This window comes from Castor canadensis, chromosome 3, assembly GCF_047511655.1.
Source record: "Castor canadensis chromosome 3, mCasCan1.hap1v2, whole genome shotgun sequence".
Lineage (NCBI taxonomy): Eukaryota > Metazoa > Chordata > Mammalia > Rodentia > Castoridae > Castor > Castor canadensis.
Genome location: NC_133388.1, coordinates 37,396,250 through 37,416,221, shown reverse-complemented (window position 1 = coordinate 37,416,221; position 19,972 = coordinate 37,396,250). Strand labels below are relative to the sequence as shown.

Genomic DNA, 19,972 nt, shown 5'->3' with positions numbered 1-19,972 from the left:
CTTGCAACTTTCCTGAGAGCCTGCTAGGTAAGCAGGTACCATGCCAGCTTCGGGGACAGACACAGAAGATCACTCAGAGGTCTCTGTCTTCCAGAGGTTTGTGTCCTCCTATGGACGGGAAATTCAACTCCTAACTCTGCCATTGATTAGCTGCAAAATCTTGGGCAAGTTACTAAACTTCTCTGAAACTAGATAGTTTCCCCATCTGTAAAAAGGAGGGTAATGTGCCTACTTTCCAGGGTTGTTGTGAGGTTCACACGGGTTCATATGTGGAAGGCACTTGCCTCAGCGCTTATATGTAAGGACAACCCCAGGCACACAGCATCAGAAGAGCTGTAGCTACTATTATTAATCATTATTATTGTCATGCATCGCCTGACAAAGGAGATATGTTCTGAATCCTGCACCGTCAGGTGATTTTTGTCAGAGTGCAAACATCATGGAGTGTACTTATGCAAATCTAGATGGTAAAGCCTACTGCACACTTTGGCTAGATGCTGTACCTCCCGCTTCTAGGCTGTAACTGTATGGCACGTCACTGTATTAGATATTGTAGGCAACTGAAATGCAACAGTTAGTATCTGTGCACCTAAATACAGAAACCATACAGTAAGAACACCAAGTGACAGGAATTTTTCGGTTCCGTTACAATCTTATGGACCACCATACAGTCATGCAGAGTGTGGCTGTACTATTACTCTCTGCCAGGCTCCCCCAACCCGTCAACAGGTCCAGGTGATGATGGACACTAAGACTTTACTGGAAAAGATGGAGTCCCAGAGGTGAGGCCAGATTCCTGGGAGAAGCTCAGACTGCCTTCTGTCAATACACGTATCTTCGTGTTGACCTGCCTCAGCTTTTCTAAGCAATGGCCCAGCCCCACTGTCACGGGGAAGAGGCACCACGAGCCTGGTGAATGCTTTCCATCTGGCCTCCCTAGACAGGACAGCGATGCTCCTTCATCAAGAAAATACACCACCCCAGGAGGCTGTGGCCAGGCCTGGCGTGGTTTGGGGGCGAGAGGAGTGAGGGTTGTTTTTGGTTTTTGAGCCGGCTGCCACTTTCTGCTCACTCTGGTGTCAGGGCCTATGGCACTTGAGCCCCACGAACCTGGGTGTGGATCTCAAGTCTGCTGTAATGGTCTCAGTGAGTTAAATATTTAACTTTTCAAGGTTTTGACTCCTACACCTACCGACAGGGCTAATCCCCTTATCTCACTGTAGGGACGAACCCAAATCATGCAGGCAAGCAGCCAGCACAGAGCTCCAAAAAAAGAGGAGCAACAGAAGGTGCAGGCCTGGGACACCCAGGAACAGCCCACCTTGACACAGCCAGCAGAGTACCCGGCTTGGGGCCGCCTTGGAAGGCAGCCACAGCCTAGTGCTCTAAAGAAGACAAAAAAACTGCTCTTGCTGGGAGGCAGGGCCCAGCAGAGCCTCATTCCCAAAACAGCTGGGCTGCCACTGGGGGCAGCAGGACAGACAGGGACAGGGAGGAGAAGCAAAGAGAAGCATGCTCCTCACCTCCACTGCTTGACACAGTACTGGGATTTAAGTGTCCATGACCAAAGAGGGCCACTCCTGGTTCCTCAGGAATGTGCTGGAATGTGCTGGAATGTGCATATCAGGAGAGAAGTATCTGGGGCCCCGGGAGGGTGGAGACTCAGCTCTGTCTCTAATGAGGGGCTTCCCTGCTCCAGCCAGGGCTGACAGCTGGCGCTCACTGCCAGCAGGAAGGAGCTGGCAAAGGGAAGCTGCCAAGGCAGAGGGCAGCCATGTGGCTCTGGCCAGGCAGCCCTGGGGACCACACCGAGCTTCCCATGAAGAGCTGTGTGACTTGGGGCAAGTTACTTCATCTCTCTAAGCCCTGGTTGCTTTTGTAAGGTGAGGATGAAAGTACCCAAGTACTGTTTATGCAGTAGCTCTAATGATTCCCTAACAGATGCATGAACTAGACTGAGCACAGGGCTGGGAGGGACTGTGAGCTATAATCCCTGCACCACCTCTGCCCTGACTACCCTCGACTGCAAGCTCGGGAGCCAGCCCGGGAAGGTGGGGGTATAGAGGTCCACCTGTCCATCACTATGTCCAACTTGGGTGACTCACCTGAAATTGACCACCCCCACACTGGCCAGAAGCCCGTGGCTTTATCTGACTTCAGAGCTCAGTGGCCAGGTCTGTGTGTACCCACAAGTGTTCTGAAGCTCACCTGCAGGTATGACAGTTCCTGTGTACAAGGAATAAAGATCCTTACCAAAGCCAGCAGTACAAGGAACGAAGTCGTGGTAGTGTCCTTGGTCAAATCAGTTTGGCATATAAGCTAGGCTCTTGTGGCATGCACCGGTCATCCCGAGCTACTCAGGAGGCTGAGATCAGGAGGCTCAAGATTCCAGGCCAGCTCAGGAAAAAAAAAAAAAAAAAAACCCTCAAGACCCCATCTCAACAGAAAAAAGCGAGGTGTGGTGGCGTGAGCCATACCAGCTAGGACAGGAAGCATAAAATAGGTCCGTCCCAGCCAGCCTGGGTTTTTAAAAAGCAAGATCCCATCTCCAAAATAACCAGAGCAAAAAGGGCTGGAGGTGTGGCTCAGGTGGTAAAGCACCTGCCTAGCAAGTGCAAAGCCCTAAGTTCAAACGCCAGCTCTACAAAAAAAAAAAAAAATTGCCTCTTCATCGAAAGAGGGAGGGTTAGAAGACATCTGGCTTGGGCACTGTGAGATTCGATCTCTTCACACTGCTGCAAGGGAGCGAGAGAGAAGGGCTACAGTTGGGTTCTGAATATGAACAACAAAAGACAAGGCCTCCTGTTGACACCAGTCCCTTAGGCACGTTCCAGGCTGAAAGTCTTGCTCCTGGTTTCTCAGATGGGCTGAGCCCACAAGAAAGAAGGCCTCCCTCACACAGGGATGTGGGTCAGTCTCCCTTGCAGGGGACGACAGAGCTGTTCTCCCTCTCGCTCTTCCTAAGCTACTGCACCCTACACCTGGAGCACCCAGGCTAGGGGTGGAGCTAAGGCAGTCTCCCCAACTCTGCCCTCCTGGGGCACCTGGCTTCCCACTCAGTGCCACACCCAAAGCAGGCATGTCAAGAGTCAGAGCGCGAAGGCAGGCCTAAGGCCAGCTCTGGCTTTTGAGTCTGCCTGGAAGGGAATTAAACTCACCTGGCCCTACCCATGCCCTCCCTAAAGGGTGGGAACAAATTCCTGAAAGGTGAGGACAAAGCAGGCTCCTACAGATGAAGACCTTACAGAATGATTAGCTTCAGGGCCAGACTAGGAAGCCCAAAGGTCAGTATCAAGGTCGTCTAGAGAAGGGCCTGAATCTGACCCTCAAGAGGGCAGAAACACAGGGCACTGGCCCCAGCCTTGCCCTTGAGATGGTCCCCAGGTGGTAATCCAGGTAAGACCTTCAGAACCAAGCTGCCACCAGCACCTTTCCACCATCTTACTATCACTCATCACCACCTAGACACCACACTGTTATCTGGACCCTGGGTCCACAGGTGAGACTCAGGTGTGACTTGTCCAGCATTACACAGCAGCCACAGGCAGCACTAACACTGCAGCTGGGGTCTCCTGAGGCCTAGGTACATAAAAGAACCATTATTCCTGTTCCCAGGGCACAGGACAGGCTTCTGCCAAGCAGCTCATATAATCCCAGCTACTCAGGAGACAGAAGTAGGATCCAGGTTTGAGACCAGCCCAGGCAAAAAAGTTAGTGAGACCCTATCTCAAAAAACAAGCTGGGTGTGGTATACATCTACAAACTCAGCTACTCAGGAAGCAGAGGTAGAAATATACAGGTGGGGCAAAAGCAAGAGACCCTATCTTAAAAAACAATCTAAAGCAAAAATGCTTTATGTGTGGCTCAAGTGGTAGAGTGCTTGCCTAGCAAACACAGGCCCTGAATTCAAAGCCAGTACTGCAAAAAAAAAAAGACAGCCTTTCCAACCTCTCCCAAATACCACCCCTCAAAGTCCCAACAGAAAAGGAGAATACAAGTCAACTGATGCCCTGACAGACCCCACATCCTGGTGGCCCCACAGATCTGTCTAGATCCACATCACCCGGGTCACAGTGGGTAAATAAAGACAGCAGGCTACTCAGACCTACTACCCTCAGGAGAGAACCTTGTTGCTTGCCAGGAAGGAGAAGGAAAACTAAGCCCTAGGTTTTACTTCTGTTGAGGTCCCCAAAGCCACACAGGAGGCCCAGAAACTCCCTAAGATTTTCTAAAACAGAGACCCAGCCAAATTCAATGTCCCCATCACTCAGGGAGGAAGGGACACTATGAGGGGGCATCAGGCCAGCATGGCCAGCCCCTTAGGAGAGGAATGTGAAGTGGGCAGCTGGCCAGGAGGAAAGTCACAGCAGGACTGTCTATGAGGGATTTGGAAGACCAGTTCTGGCTCCTCACCACCCCCACTCCAAGGAGTGGCGATGAGGGGCTGAGATAAACCAAGGCTCTGACCCAAGCCCATCATCATGAGGCCAGGAGCCAGCCAGCCAGCCAGCCCTCTGCCCTGGGCCCAGGAATGATTTCAGTCACAGGAGTGGCCCTTGGTAACTCAAACTATCACCACCCAGCCATCCAGCATCTGCCAAGCTACCGCCGGCTGGCCAGTGGTTGCCTGAACGCCTGGCCGGAGGCATCCACTGAGTACACTTCAGGGAGCACCTCCACGGGCAGGCTCCCGCCTGCCTGGTCTCCAGGGCCCTCGGGGATCCACAAGCCCACTTTACATCATCCAAGGAACCTCAGGTCACTGATCGGTGGCAGTCCCTGAGAAGCCTCTACGTGTACTGGGAGCCAAGGGTTTCACAACAGTGGCCCCAAAGAGTGTGAGAGGGCTGACAGCAGCCTGCCAACAGCTGTCCTTTCCAGCTCTCCCACCAGCCCGTCCTCTGGCTCAGGCACTAATTGGGTAAGGCAATGGCTGAGTGGCCAAGAGCCAGGGGAGAAGGAAAGAGCAAGGAAACTAGGCAGAGACAAGGGTGACATGGTTGTGACTCCACTGGCTGCCCCCAGGGCCTGAGAACATAACTAGCCAAGAGGGGCTCACCATGGCTCCCCATCTCTGGCCTCTTCCAAAACTCTACATACAGTCCAAGCTTCCTGTCCTGAGCCTCTGTCTTGCAGACTACCAGTAGCTCGCAAATGTTCCAAGAAGCTACTATGAGACATAAACTGTAAATTCATTTAGAAGCATTCCCAAGTCCACAGTATTTTTTATTACATATTTGTTTCTCAAGAAGTAATAAGAGGCGGATGTGGCGGCATGTGTCTGTAATCCCAGCACTCAGGAGGCTGAAACAGGACGACTGCCAGTTTGAGGCTGGCCTGGACTGTATAACAAGACCCTGCCTCAAAAAAAAAAAAAAAAAGTAATCAAAGTATAACTGCTACCCTAGGAGGAGAAAAAACAGCAAGATGGTAAGGCTCTGTAAAAACCTGACTCTCAAGCCAGGCACCAGAGGCTCACGCCTCTACTTGAGAGACTGAGATCAGGAGGATCAAGATTCAAGGTCAGTCCAGGCAAAGAGTTCTGAAGACCCCATCTCCAAAATAACCAGAACAAAATGGACTGGTGGTATGGCTCAACCAGTAGAGTGCTTGCTTTGCAAGTGTGAACCCCTGCATTCAAATCTCAGTCCCACAAAAAAAAAAAAAGAAAAACTGACCCTCAAAGCCCCAAGAAAAGAGTCACAGACAAAGCCACAGGTCACAGGAGCCAGATGCCAAAAGCACACTAGAGAATAAAGAAGACAGTGAGACTGACTTCTGCCCTCCCTCTCAAACACCAGCAAGTCTGAACTCTGATGGAGTGGGGGGTGGTAGGTGGCCATAAGAAAGCCACCCCAGAGACAGGAAGCCAGACTCCAGGGCTAGCTGCCACCTGCAAGGAGCTATGGATCTGAACAAGCCCTCCAGGCCTCAGTATTCTAGGCCACAAAGGGGACAAAAGTTCCTGCCAGGTCCATCTGCACAGGTGTGGATGAAAAGGGCAACATGCAGAGTGGTGACTGGGGGTGATACCACTTATCTAAAGTTTTAACACAGGCACAACTCCACCACTGGCTACCTCAGCAAGAATGGTATAAACATATGCTTAGGAACAAAAACACTGAAGTTGGGGCAGTGGTTAACTCCAGTCAGGAAAGGGAATAGGATTCAAGAGAACACTGGGGCCTAAACTTCGTAATATACTATTTCCTTAAAATAAAAGTCTGAAGCCAATATGGTCTTTGTGAACTAGCTTCAAGATCAGAAAATCTAAGCCAGGTATAATTGTGCGTGCCTATAAATCCCAGCATTTGGGAGGCTAAGGCAGGAGGATTGAGAGTTCGAGGCCAGCCTGGGCTACATAGTGAGATCCTGTCTCAATCAACAAACAAACAAATCTGATATATATATTGATATACACTTGGTGTGGGCATTAAATGAATGAATATCCATAAAACACTGAGAAATGTGCTTGGTCCACAGCTCAGTAGAGTGATTCCCACTGAAGATGGGGCAGGGACAAGGTGAGAAAGGGCATTCAGTGCTATATTCCCAGCCTCAGTCCCTAGTCTAGCCAGATGGTCTAAGTGGGCCTTACCCCCAACCAGTGGCTTCTGTGGAGAGGGACTCAGGGGCAGAAGGGTAAGTATGGCCTCACTGCCCACACTGAGCAACCGCACTCAGGGTACACCAGCTAGGTCTAAACTCAGACCCCAAAACGGCATTCCTTATTTAAATGTAAAATATATATATGTGTGTAATCCACCTCTAAATTTAACTTTAAAAAAAGAAAGAAGGAAGAAGGCTGGGGGTGTAGCCTTGTAGCATGTACAAGGCCCTGGAATGGATCCCCAGTGCCATAAAATAAAACAAAAAACAGAAAGAAGCAAGCAAGCTAGGTCTTTCATTTGGGCCTAAGTATAGAAAAAAATATCCAAATTTCTAAAAAGAGGCCTCAGGGCCTCATGCCTGCAGAGATACCTCCCAACAGTCCTGGCCACCAGTAACCCGGATGAAGGGCAGGAAACCAGTGAGTAGCCCCAGTTCCCTGCCTCCAGGAAAACATATTCACGAGCTACTGCCTCCTCCATGTCCCAGCTCTGGGGCTGAGTCTGGAAAAGCAGTTTGGGTTCCTGGAAAGAAAGGCCCTTCCGAAATATCGGGAACTTGACTGGAAAGTGCCATTGTATATTATCTGGAGGATGTCTGCGGTGTTTAAAGGGAGCCACTCCTCTGACAAAGTTAAGGCCATGGCCAAAAACAACAGAGGGGCTTCTGGGAGGCAGAGAGACATACAGACAGGGCTGCAGTCCAGTGGACAGGAGAGGTAGGGCACCGGCTTCCTGGAGCTAAGCCTGCACTAAGAGGGATTAGGAGTTAGTCTCCCTCCATCCCCCGACCACAGCTGCTATGCGTGGACATCTCCAGGCAGGACATAAGGAGAAAAGATAAAGCATGGCTTCCACAGCCCCTTCCCATCCACAGGCAAGACCCAGTGCCTCTCCTCCAGCAGAAGGCCAAGTTCCTCCAGGAGACCTGCCTGAGGGAGGCCACCCACCTCGAAGTTCCCTCCCCTCCTGTCATTTCACACACAGAGGAGTTGAAAATAGAGCTTAGCGCCAGTCTGTCTTACTCCCATCAGTTATAACTGGCTTTGCAGATGGCTTTTAAAAAATAAATCTTCAGGCCCATAAAAATGCTCCCCTACAAGTCTCAGCCTGGCCTTCAATCACAGTCCTGTGACCTGTGACTGTGCTCCAAACAGTCCCATGAGCACCAATTTCCAGCAAACAGGAACGAGGTATGAGAGAGGGCAGACGGCTTTTCTGCCCCGAGTTGACCTATTTGGGGCCTCTGGTTTAGACCTTCAGCTGCCCCATTAAGTTCCAAAGTTGGGGGTCAGGAAACAGCACGATCCTCCCACTGGCTCAGGAACTCCCAGCCCCACAGTGCCAACATCAGCCTCAGCTCTAACTTTTCCCCCACTACTTTCTTCTTAACAGTCTCAAGGTTTAAACATGAGCCTCAAGCTTTGTGAGTTTCAGATGCACCGGATTTTAAAATCAAAATAAACCTGAGCCCAGCTGCCTGGTTCAAAGCCTGTTTGGTTCCCTCAATGACCACAAAGGAAGGCTCTCCGGACAGGGCAGGTGACATGAAAATAGGAAGCAGAAGAGAAAGGGAAGGGGCTACTGAATCTGGAATCAGGAGGAGCCATTTCCTAAAAGCTCACTTGGGTCAACGCTAGAAGCCACCAGGGGCACAGCGGAGGCCTCCAGGTACAGGGGACCTGAGTCTATTTCTGACAGTCATTCTTTCTACCAAAAAAATACAGAGAAACACAACTGCCATCCTCCACTATCTTTTCAACCAAGCTTCAGAAAGGCCTGTCTCCACCCGCGTTAGCCTCAGGACCCTCTAGTCAAACCAACTCTTAACTCATTCAGATTGTGGCCTGATAAAGTCAAGTCACTTGACCTTCCTGAGCCATACATTCCCTGTCAGCTCATCATGATTAATGGAGAGAAATCAGGTAATGATCAACGCAAAAGCATAAATGTTAAAAGTCATAATCATAGAATGAGTACTTGATTACACACCAACTTGAGTTGTTCTTATTACTTCACTATGTTTAAGGCTTGTCCCTAATGGCCACCACCACCACGAGGGCCAAGCTGTGCAGTTTTAGGGGGTACAAGATATACCCTAGACACAGGGAGGTGCCATGCCAGGACTGATGGGAAGATCTTATCATTTCTGAATGCAAAATATGAGTCAACATTCCTTTCCAAGATGAATCCTCGACAGTGTCCACCACAAAAGAAAGCACAAAAAGTGAGTCGGAAGAGAAAACCACCTGACATGCAGCCAAATTCCAGAGAGCCATCTCTGGTGCATCTCCTGCTGATATCAAAGCCAAGTGATTTCAGAAAGCAGAAGTTACAAGGAGCAAGTAGGAGCAAGCTATCGGGGCTGCCAGGAACACAAGAAAGACTAACCAGGCAGCTAAGAAGACAGAGATGGCCGCTGTTAAGATCCCAAGGGGAGAGCACCAGAGCAAAACACTGGGAAGCCTGGGGAGGTTTCTGCACCGAGAAGATGGTAGAAAACACTGAATTACCCAAGCAGATTTTTAAATAATGATCTGACTGTAACTCAAAAAAATAAATAAATAAATAAATTCCTTAATAGCAGAGGGTGTGTCTGCTCTGATTAAAATCGGAGTTCTGAGGTCCATGTGCCCGTCTTTGCTCCTAACCCAGCTTACTTGGTCGGTCACTCTTAGGCAAGTTACTTCTCTGATTCTCAACTTGTCTGTCTAAGAAACTAACAGTACCTTCCACAAAGGGTTGCTAGATATAGACAGAGGTATTCCAAACCAATTCCCCTTCAATCAGTGTGAACTATCAGTCTTTTTCCTTATTTGGAAAACCAAGACATTGTTAATAAATACTCCTTGGTTGGTTGACATAAAACAGATATCTCTCCTGTCCAGCCTTCCTTCAAGCATCTTCTCTTCCCTTCCCAGGAGGTAGATGGTGTTTACATTTCCTCAGTATTTTGAGTTTGTCAAATGCTTTGAACCAAAATGAACAGTTTCCTTTAAGGGCCACACGCTCCAGCTGCCTTCATTTCCAGCCCTAGCCCTGTGGCTGTAAGCCCGTTACTCTACCTCTAGTCTATGAAGAGTGATCATCCCACATCCCCCACAAGGGTGCTGTGAATGTTAACCAAGTCCACTAACAGGATGTGTCTTGTGCAAACAGGACAGTTCATGTGCAAAGAGGGTTTCTGCACGTCCTCCAACCTACAGGGGACCTGGGTCCCTCTCAGTGCATAGCAGATCCCAGCTCCAGAAGTGGCCCATGGTAGCCAAGGACCAAGCTGGCTGCTTCAGCAGTTTCCAGGGGAACGACATCCTCCGTATCTACGCCCAGTTCCCATCTTCGCTGCCTTTTATTCTCCTCCCGCCTCGGTAGTGGGCTAAGTCACCTTCTTGCTATTGCTAGGCAACCTCCCAGAGAGGTGCCACTGCCTCCTCACCCCATGTCTGCCTGGACCCTGAGAAAAGCTACCCAGCCTGCTACCCTGCAGAAGGCAGATAGAGAAAGGCGACAGGGTCAACAAAGTTTGTATTCTCAGGTCCCCGGGACATTCCCCCAAGGACAGGGACTTGGGGAGATGAGGTAGGCTTCTCCCACCTCCCCCGTCCTCCTCAGCCTTCTGTCCACTTGTGCTTATCTGTCATCTATTCTTAGGCAACTTCCAAAAAAAGGGTCACATCAGATACCATGCTTTCACAAAAGCTGCCCTTCCTCCTCAGCTCCCCTCCCTCACTGTGACCCCAGACCTTTGGCCACAGAATAAACAGTGAGCAAGAAAGACAAGAGGAGGTGGTGACTCATGCCTGTAATCCTAGCTACTTGGGAGGCCAAGACTGGGAGGATTGCAGTTCAAGACCAGCTCAAGCAAACAGTTTGTGAGACCCCCATCTCCAGAATAACCAGAGCAAAATGGACTGGAGGCTTGGCTCAAGCAGTAGGGTGCCTGCTTTGTAAATGCCTGCTTTTCAAGTGCAAAGCTCTGAGTTCAAACCCCAGTCCCATCAAAAAGAAAAAGGAAAAAAAAAAGACAAAGGTAACCCACAAACGAGGACAAGGATGGCAGATGCCATCAGAACTCCTGTGACAATGCTCATGTCTGAGTGACAGGCAATTGTCATAGTCTTTATATTACTTAGTCTTTTCTTAGGTTTTTCAAAACTGAGATGCAATTCTTATACCATCAATGTCATCATTTTGAAGCGCGCAATCTAGTGGTTTTGAATATTTTCGAAAGGTCGTGCAACCATCACCACTATCTAACTCTAGAACTGGGGTTTTGTTTGTATATGTTTGTCTTTAGTTAAATGTTCCTACCCATGAAGGCATTTGTTTTTATAAGCAGCAGAGCCAGTTGTGAGAGTGCAAACACTGAGCCAGACAGCCCACTTCCAATCCCAGTCCCACTGTCACTTGCTGGCTATGTGACCCTGGAAATGTTCAGTCCTGCTGGGCCAGTCCTTCCTCTGTAAAATGGGACAGCAATAGTGCCCATTTCACAAGGTTAGGTGTGCTGCTCAAGCACCAGGTCCCCATGCCAGCTGACACTCAGCACACACTCAGAAAGGGCAAGCCACTTGTAACCATGAAAAAGAGAATTTTCTTGTAACCTTTATTTAAAAAAAAAACCAAAACAAACCTCATTCCTGCCCCTGTCTCACAGCTGTGGAGATGACCCTGCCCTGGGTTGCTGGGGACAGCCAGTTTCCCCTCGTTTCTGGGAAGGGACTGAAGTCAGATAAACCCTTCAGCTTCAGCCTAGCCCCTCTGCAGTCACTCTGTGATAAGGGGAATGGAGCCCATGGAGGGGACAGGTTGGAGTTGTGGTGCTGCCACATGTGCCCTTGGGGCCTACACATCACTAGACTGGACTCACAGGGTCCCATTCATTCAAGTACTGCCAAATAAACCCTAGGCAGGATCTGATGGGAGCAAGGGAAGACAGAACCTCAGCTGCTGGGAAAAAGGGATTCGGGGAACATGGACTTGATGCTCAGCCTGGGAACAGGTGGGAAGTCTTGGTGGTTCACTGAGGAAGGGAGGGCTGCTCTTGAGCCCTGCTCTTGCTAAGTCCCTTCTCACCCCCACTCCCTAACCCACTCCTGAGGCTCCCTGCCTCTGTCAAGGCCAGGTGCAGGTGAGCAGTACCTAGCAGGATGGATGCTGGAGCTTCAGCAGATGGAGACAGAACTCTGGACTGAAGATGAGGTAGACCAGGATGACATGTTTGAACAGCACCAGGGAATCAGGCAGGCTAAGGGGGTTTCCTCTGCCTGTAGTCTCTCAACCATGACCTCTCCAGAGAGCTATAGATTAGATCTGCCCTGGGTTCAAGCCCAACACCACCAAAAAAAAACCAAAAAACTTTAGCACGTATTTTTTAAAACAAGAGTGAACAAATGCAGGTGGGATGTGGAGATGGTTCCCCTCAGCTGTATACTAGGCTGTGAGTTACACACTGGGGGCAACTCAGTGGGGCTAACTGGCTGGAATAACCTCAACAATACCTGCAGAATTGTGGGCATTGACAGCCTGACCTGAGACCAGCGTTTGGCCTAGCCACCCCTCTCAGAAAGGGAGAGGCCAAATGAAAGAGAAAGTAGTACAGTAAGGGAGAACAATGGGAAAGGTGTCCTCAGCAGATGACTCAGGGTGGCTCTGCTATGCCCTCCCAGGCTTCTCCCACCCCCACGATGTCCTGCTCTCCCATGGGCAGAGCATACTCAGCTTCTCAGCAGATCGTTCTTCACACCCCATGTCCTTTGAGACATGTCCTTTTTGACATGGGGTGTCACTTTCTCCACCCCAGGTGTGGGATGGCTGTGGCCCTACAGTGGCCACAGTATCTGCCTTGATCAGTCATTCCTCTGGCCACTACTGGCAAGCCTGGTGTAACTCTAGGTCTTCCTGATCCCCTCTTCACCTAAACTGTGATTGCCAGACCCAGCACAGAAAGCAGAGCATGTGACACAGTGAATCTCACTGTTCCTATGCTCTTTCCTAGAACCACACGGCAGCATGTCCGTGACCAGGCCATGCCTCAGGCTCAGGCTGCCCCACCCTGGCTCCAGACCCACAGGAGACACTAAGTCTTGTGTGACAAGTCCTCAAGTCAGATTTATGGTTTGTGGCCACTGGCCAGGTGCCCAGCCCCAGGCCTCCCTTGAGAAGATGGAAAGGGAGGAGACCCTGCAGTGCCTCCTCAAGAAATCAGCCTCCAGCAAGCCTGCAGGAGCCTGCCAGCCTCTTAATCCCACAAACCCACCTCCAGTGTCAAGGGACAATGGTAGCCCTGGAGGTCCCATCATCACTCCTCAAAACTGGAAAATCTGGTTCACAGATCAAACCTTCTCACACCTGCCTGGTCTGGGGCCAGCTGGCCTCTGCAGCCTGATGGCCTAGCCCCTCCCCCTCCCTGTCTGCTCTCCTTCAGGCTTGTCAATCACTTGTCAACCAGCAGGGCACACCCACACCCACGTGGAACAGCGTCTCAAGGGGAAGGAGCTCCATCAGGTCCTAGGGTGAAGTGGGCTGCAGAAGCTGCTGGGAGGTGTGGGCAGGGCCCAGAGAACGCCCTCAGCTATGAAGCACTGGGGCCTCAAAAACACTACAGAGTTAAATAGCTCTTAGCATGTGCCTTGTGGTCATTTTCCCTGTACCATAACACTTTTTTGAGCACTTTAACATCCATCTCTTTGTCCCCGTGGATACCCAGGAAGTAGGGAAAGAGTAGGCAAGGGAGTCTACACCATTTCACAGGTAAAGTGACCAAGCAATCCAAGGTTTAGTGATTTAAAATGAACCAGAGCTGAAGTCAGGGTTAGACGCCAAGGACAACACAAATTCCCATACACCTCTAGCTAATCCTTATTCAAAAATGGATTTATATACCACGTCTTGCCTCAAAGCCTACTGGGTAAAAGGCCATAGAAACTGTAGCTCCTCCAAACAGTTGACATTCATTAAGCAGTCACCATGTGCTATCCTAAATTCCCTACTCACATTACTTCATTTAAACCTGGATGCAGCTGTATCAGACAGGAACCACTCTCCCGCTTTCCCCAAGGGTAACATCAGGCATAGAGGGAAAATGATTTGCTCAAGTTGGCACAGCTAGTCAATGAGGAAGCCAAGATTTGGATTCCCAGTGTGCCCAGGGCACATTTATCTGCAGAGGTGGGAGCCAGGGTACAGCCCAGGATGGGGTGGTTGATCTGGAACATAAAGCATTTCACACCAATTCCCATCCCCCCAGCCTGGGGTTGGGAGCCATGAAAGATACCATTATCCAGTTTTTCAGTGATATTTCTTAACCAGGCCACCTTCAAAAGTGTGCCCCTGTGCTAGACACTAGGAATTCAGGGGAGGACAGGACAGGCTGGGTCCCTGGCCCCACGGACACTGGCCTGGGATGAGGCAGGCAGGAGCACAGAACAGTGAAGGATCTGAAGGATGTGAGTCAATTCTTTCCTCTTTCTGGCTTCATTCCCACCAGGCATCATCCTGGTTTTAGATGCCCTGTCCTTCCCCAGGTAAACCATCCAGGGTAGGCCCTCCCCTCTTTCAGTCCTCCACGTTGCCCAGTGTCCTTGTTAGCTCCTGCCACGGTCATGCTGTCCAGGAGCAAATATAAACAAGGTGGCCTATCTTCCTGTGACCTGGCCTGACATGGGTGCAGAATCAGGATCTGAGCCTTATCCACAGCCTCCTTCATTCACCTGCCAAGGCTGCTCTCTGTTTCAACAGCCATTTGCTCAACAGATTTTGATTAAGCTTCTTTGTGTAAAAAAAGCCCCGGGGCTGGGACCTATGGGGATACATATTCAGCCAGAATCTCCAGGACTTCAGAGAGGAAAGGACAAATGCAAATCAAGCAGCAGAAACACCATTTTACACATCTTGGTCAACCCCATCAGCTCATTTTTATAAATAAGGGCTTAGAGGCTCAAGAGAGGAATCTACCAATGTCACATGCCTGAAAGTGTAGAATCAGGACTCTACTCCAAGTTCATGTTCTCTCTGACTTCCCCCATACTTACATACACACCAGGGTGTGAGTGAGATCCACGTGAGGGAAGGAGCTGGGAGCAAGGGTCTTTCTGAAAAGAACAGCTGCCCCTAGGAAAGGGCTGCAGAGCTCAGCCTGGAAGATCAGGAAGATGAACTCTGGATACCCATTCTTTAATGGGTATCTCCTCTACTCCACGTGTTGCATTCATCCGACAACTGCATTTTCCATCTGGAGGCATGGGAACCAGCTCTGCCCTGAAAGATTCTGTGAAGAAGGGACAAGCCACAGCCATGGTCTTGAGTCATGCCTCCTGCCTGCTCAGACTACTACCTGCTTCCAGCAAGGAAGCATTTCCTACTGCATCATTTGCTCGGAACCGTAAATGCCCTGGGGGGTTGGCAGAGCACAAATGCATCCCATTTGCAGATGAGGAAAAATAATGGGAGCACCCCCAAGAACAGGGGCCTAGTCTGTCTTGCTCACTACCCTACTAGAACTCACTGCCTCACTTAGAACTGGGCCTGGCTCAGAGTCCATGTTCACAAAGCATTTGTGGAGTCATCTCATAAAAGCTCAGAGAAGTAAACTACTTACCCAAAGTCTCACAAATAGCTATGGCTGCAGTAGGGTTAAAAACAGGGTCTTCTGCCTCCCACGCAGTTACCTTTGGGTCCCTTTGCACTGTGCCCTCCAACCTCTCCCCATCACCCCTCTCCCTGTTTCCTTAGGAATGGCCAGTTCTGTCCGTGGGCTCTGGTCCCACACAACCCCCTCCCCTCCCATGGTCAGTGGGGAGAATGACAAAAATTACAAGTTGTTTTAAGTCTCATGTAATACAGCCTCCTTATATACCTATCACCCTCCTGAGAGCCAGGCAGGGCAGAAATTCTGCAGGTGAAGAAACTGAGGCCCACAAAAGGTAACAGAGAATTAATAGTAGGAGAGAAAACAAGCAAAAACCTTAGATCGTGTTTTCCAAGTCAGAACCATAGGCCCCTGCTATCAACCCTACAACACAGGTGTGAGCTGCCCTGGCCTGGAGAACCAGGCCCAGTTTCCTGCCTCCCTCATCAAGGCAGGACAAGTGAAGGGGAACTGCCTGACAGGCCCAAAGCTGTGTCCCAGCCCCACCATACACCAGCCCAGGACTCAGGAGTGGTAATTCCCCTCTCCCGGCCTAGTTTCCTCATCCTCATGTGTGCCTGGCTCACAGAGCTGTTGGGACTAAGAACAGAGACAATCTAGGAGACTGAGAACAGAGTCTGGCACACATCAGTCAACGCCAGCTCTTGACACTGTTTCATTTGCCTTCTAAATAACCAAATTTCCCAGAGACCTGTTCCTACCAAGTCAGAGTTCTCCTAACTGCATTTAATACGTTCGTTTATTCATTCTGTAATACTGAGTACCACATGTAGGCCCAGGGCTGTGTCTGTCCCCAGGAACTAAGTCTCACAGCACTTACAGGGACCTGGTCCTTGGGCAGCTTCATCACTCCTGCCCCTCCCAGGCACAAAGTCAGAGTTCCCAGCAGGGACATCTTTTCTACTCCACATGGGACATCTCAACACTTCCACCATCCTAATCTCACTCCTCCTGTCCAATTCAAAATCTATTCTCAAGGCTTTGCCTTGAAATAAAGAAAATTAATTTTTAAAAAGAGCCCCCCTGCTTTATCTTCCCTAGGAATCTCCAAACTGCTCGATTTTCAGCCAGAGTGAGGGACTGGCGACAGAGCCCTCCGCCCCGGGCGCGCGCGCGCGCGCACACACACACAGGGGTCCCACAGAAGAGGAGGGTGCGCTTAAGCAACTGCTGCATTACAAAGTCAGGGGACCTGCGAAGGTGGCTGTGGCTATATAAGGCTGGGCACAGTAGAAGGCACCGGTGCAGGCGCCCCAGGTCGCCACTTTAAGGAAGCCCACTGTGCGTGTTTTAAATTACCTCTTCTTGTCTGATGAAGTGAGTAAAAGGGCACCATTTCAAGGCTTAGGATTCCTGAGTGAGCTAATACAGGATGCCTTTGACTGAAAAAAAAAAAAAAAAACTTCAGTCGGCCCTCTAAACTCCCCCCCCCTTTTAAGTTTAAAAAAGGGAATGAATGTTACCATTTTTGGACATGAGCATTCTCCCTCAAGCCCAGCCCTAACCGCACTATCCAGAGGGACGCGCCATCCTGCCCCCCCCATTCCCAGATTGGGGGGGTATGAAACGGGGAGGGACCGGATGGGAGCGGGGAGGGGGGGCTCGGGTACGTGGCTGCCTGGGGCAAGAGCTCACGGAGCAGGCAGGAAGCCCTGGCAGGATTGGGGCGCCCGCCCCCCAGAGTGGTTTCTGACCTCTTCCTGCCACTAGCCACTATGCTGGGTCCCATGGCCAGCTCCCCAGCCCAGCCCCGGTATCAGAGTGTGAACCCTGCACACGGTTCCTGAACACAGCTCCGAGGCTAAGCAGGGATCCCCAATGATTGACCCCATATATCTCCAGAGACGTCCTTCCCCCAGGAGCCCCTCAACTCGAATCACGCTGCCCAAATTCGCAGCAGGAAAAGAGCGGGGGTCGAGGGAGCAGGACGCAGACGCAAAGCTTGCAGCTACCAACCCACCAAATTGAGCAATAAGACGGCTCGCCGTCCTGACCCCGCCCCCACAGCGCCCACTGGGGAGCCGGCGGACGCCCCCCGGTTTTCTCGGCCCCAACCACACTCCAGCGGGTCCACCTCCGGGCAGATCCAGAGGCGGCCGCCAATCCCTCCAACACCCGCTCTCCCGACCAGGGCTGGGGACACAGAGTCCCGGGCAGCTTGCACCTCAGGTACAGAGCCCAGGGCGGCCCAGGAAGCGCTCTGCTACCGCATGCCATATGGAGGCGGCCAGGGGGCGGGGAAGGGAGGAGAACATCGATCTGATCAAGCAGCCAGGGAGCGGGGGTCTCGGCCCCAGGCTCCGGAGCACCGCCTCCGCCGGAATGGCTGCGACAGCAGCCGGGTGGCCTGGATCACCGGTCCCAGGGCGACCTGCTCGCTGGCGGCGCCACCTCCCCGCGCTCAGGCACGCCGTTCGCGGGCTTCGGAGCAGGGGCGCTCCCCCCTTCCTCCCGCGTCTGTAACCCAACACCCCACCTCGCAGCGACCGCGCTGTCCCCGCCCCCGCCCGTGAGCGCCCGGAACCCGTTCTGAGCCGGGAGCCCGGGAGTGCGGCTGGCCGAGCGGGTCCCGGCTGGGGGTTTCGGCGCGCGGGGGCGGCTGCTAACCTTTCTCTGCTGCTTCTCCCAGGCCGGGTCCAGGAGCAGGTCCCGGTCCCAGTCCTCTTCGGGCTGCATGTAGTCGTTGGTTTGCTGGGAATCATAGTGGTCCATGATGGTGCGCGCGTGCTGGGGGCTGGATTTCTTTCTCCACCTTCTCTCTCCAGGCGACGGCGGTGGTGGTTGCTGCCCAGGCGTGGGGAGGGAGTCGGCCGGGCAGGGCTAGGCTGGCGGGGCCGGGCTAGCTCCCCTGCGCCTGGTTCCGCCGCGGCGCTGCTCACGGAGACTGCTGCTGGCGGCGACAGCGGTGGCTGGAGCTCGCGGACTGCCTGCCTCGGGGCGGGCGCTCGGACCTAATCTCCACGCACACTGAACGAGGCGGACACAACACTCGCGCTGCGGGAGCCGAGGCGGGCGGGGGCGGGGGAAAGGGGCAGAGCCCTCCCGAGGTTCTCCATTGGCCAGGCCGAGTTGCCCAAACTTCCCCCCATCGCCTCTCATTGGGAATTCCTGGCATCCGTCAGGCGGGCCGCGGTGCATGTAGGTGGACTGTGCGGCCCCCTCGCGGCGCGCACGCCTCCGCCCACTCCCCGGGTTCCCACTCCCCCGCCGCTCATGTGACACCAGCTTAAGCTCAACGGGACCGAAGCTGGGGGACGCCTCCCAGAGCTCGGGGACCGGGCGGCAGCGTGCACCGGAGCGCCGGGAGCCGCTGGGGATTGGACCTGTTCTCTGCCGGCGGGAAGGCCCCGAACTCGGGCTCGCAGGCATCACTGCGCTCCCACGCGCGCTCTAAACCCGAGCCCCGCGGGGCTGGAGAAGGGGCGCGGGGAAACCCAAAGAGCATTTCATTTTCTCTCTCCCAGGGAACCTGGGTCCAGACAAGTCGGCACACTAGGAAAGGGGGTAGGGTGGGGAGGGGCCGCAGTGGAAAGGAATTTCCTGGGAATTTCCTGACTCCACCACCATCCCTGCCCCACCAGGCGGGACCCAATTGATCCCTGCCCTGAGGGAGCCAAGTGTCTCGCCAGCAAACGGCTCTCAGAGGCCACCGAGCGTTCCCGCCTTGCCAAAGGGTCCTTTCCGGCCGTCTGGGGCTGGGAGAACTGTTCCACAGTTGTGCTTCGCCAGTGGTAGCTGTGTCGTCCGACTTCTCCCGGCTAGCCTGAAAGAGCTACGATCGGGTGGTCAGCGTCCTCTGTCCCCCAACTAGAGATCCCGACACCATCTGAAAGCCTCTTCCCACGTACATACACCTAACAGATAGTAACACTGAGGCTCAAAGAGATTTAGCAGGCTGAGGACTCCGTGGTTCAATCCTGTAGCCTTGTGCCTGACAAACAATGCCTCATTGTCATTGGATGAGGAAGGAGGGCATGACTGACTAAACTGCTAGTACCTGACTGGACTTCCTCCAGCTTAGTAAAAGGAGGGTGGAAACCTGTTGGCCCAGCAGTAATGGATCCTGGGAAGAAGCAGGCCTAACTTCCAGGTGGGCTTCTCTGTGGGATGGTGAGTCTGGAAATAATAGCCAGTAAACCTTCAGTAGATTATCCACTCCCGTGTGGACAACGGATGTGTCAGTCTTGTACCCAATACCTAGCACACTAGGGTTTAATAGTCATCCCTCAGTAACCAGCAAGTTGGTTCTGCCTCCCCCATCACCACCCTGCATGCCAAAATCTGCAGATGTTCAAGTCTTATATAAAATGGCACAGTATTTACATATAACCACACACGTCCTCCTGTACACTTTAAATCATCTCCAGATTATTTATAATAAGTAATGTGATAGAAAGCTATGTGAATAGTTATTGATGCTATATTATTTAGGGAGTAATGACAAGAAAAAGAAGTGAGCTTGTTCAGCACCCCCCTTGCCCCTCATATCTTCAATATATGGTTGGTTGAATTGCAGTTTCTGAAATGTAAAAATGGGGGGTGAAGTGTATTTGTAGGATGAATGACTGGGTTGATTACAAAAAAAAAAAACACAAAGATGTCAATCTAGAAGTTAGCATGAGTGAAGGAGTTAGAGGAAGATTGAAAAGCCACTATGGACAGGGTGGGGAGAAAAAAGTGCCTCTGATTCAAAGAGGAGCCAGCTGATGCTGGT

General features: G+C 51.8%; 1 protein-coding gene and 1 pseudogene across 3 annotated transcripts in view; one reads left to right on the top strand and one right to left on the bottom strand.

The window, feature by feature from the left end:
• Positions 1-18,312, bottom strand: part of Actn1 (actinin alpha 1) — a 94,605-nt gene extending 76,293 nt beyond the window's left edge. The window contains exon 1 of one of the 3 annotated variants that reach the window (XM_074067707.1): positions 17,866-18,312. In XM_074067707.1, the coding sequence (XP_073923808.1) occupies positions 17,866-17,970 (105 nt within the window). In that variant the 5' untranslated portion in view covers positions 17,971-18,312. The remainder of the gene's footprint in view (positions 1-17,865) is intronic. The other 2 variants (XM_020163138.2, XM_074067708.1) reach the window with 2 other exon arrangements.
• On the top strand, positions 8,649-9,194 carry LOC141421242 (large ribosomal subunit protein eL24-like; annotated as a pseudogene).
• Positions 18,313-19,972: the final 1,660 nt, after the last annotated feature.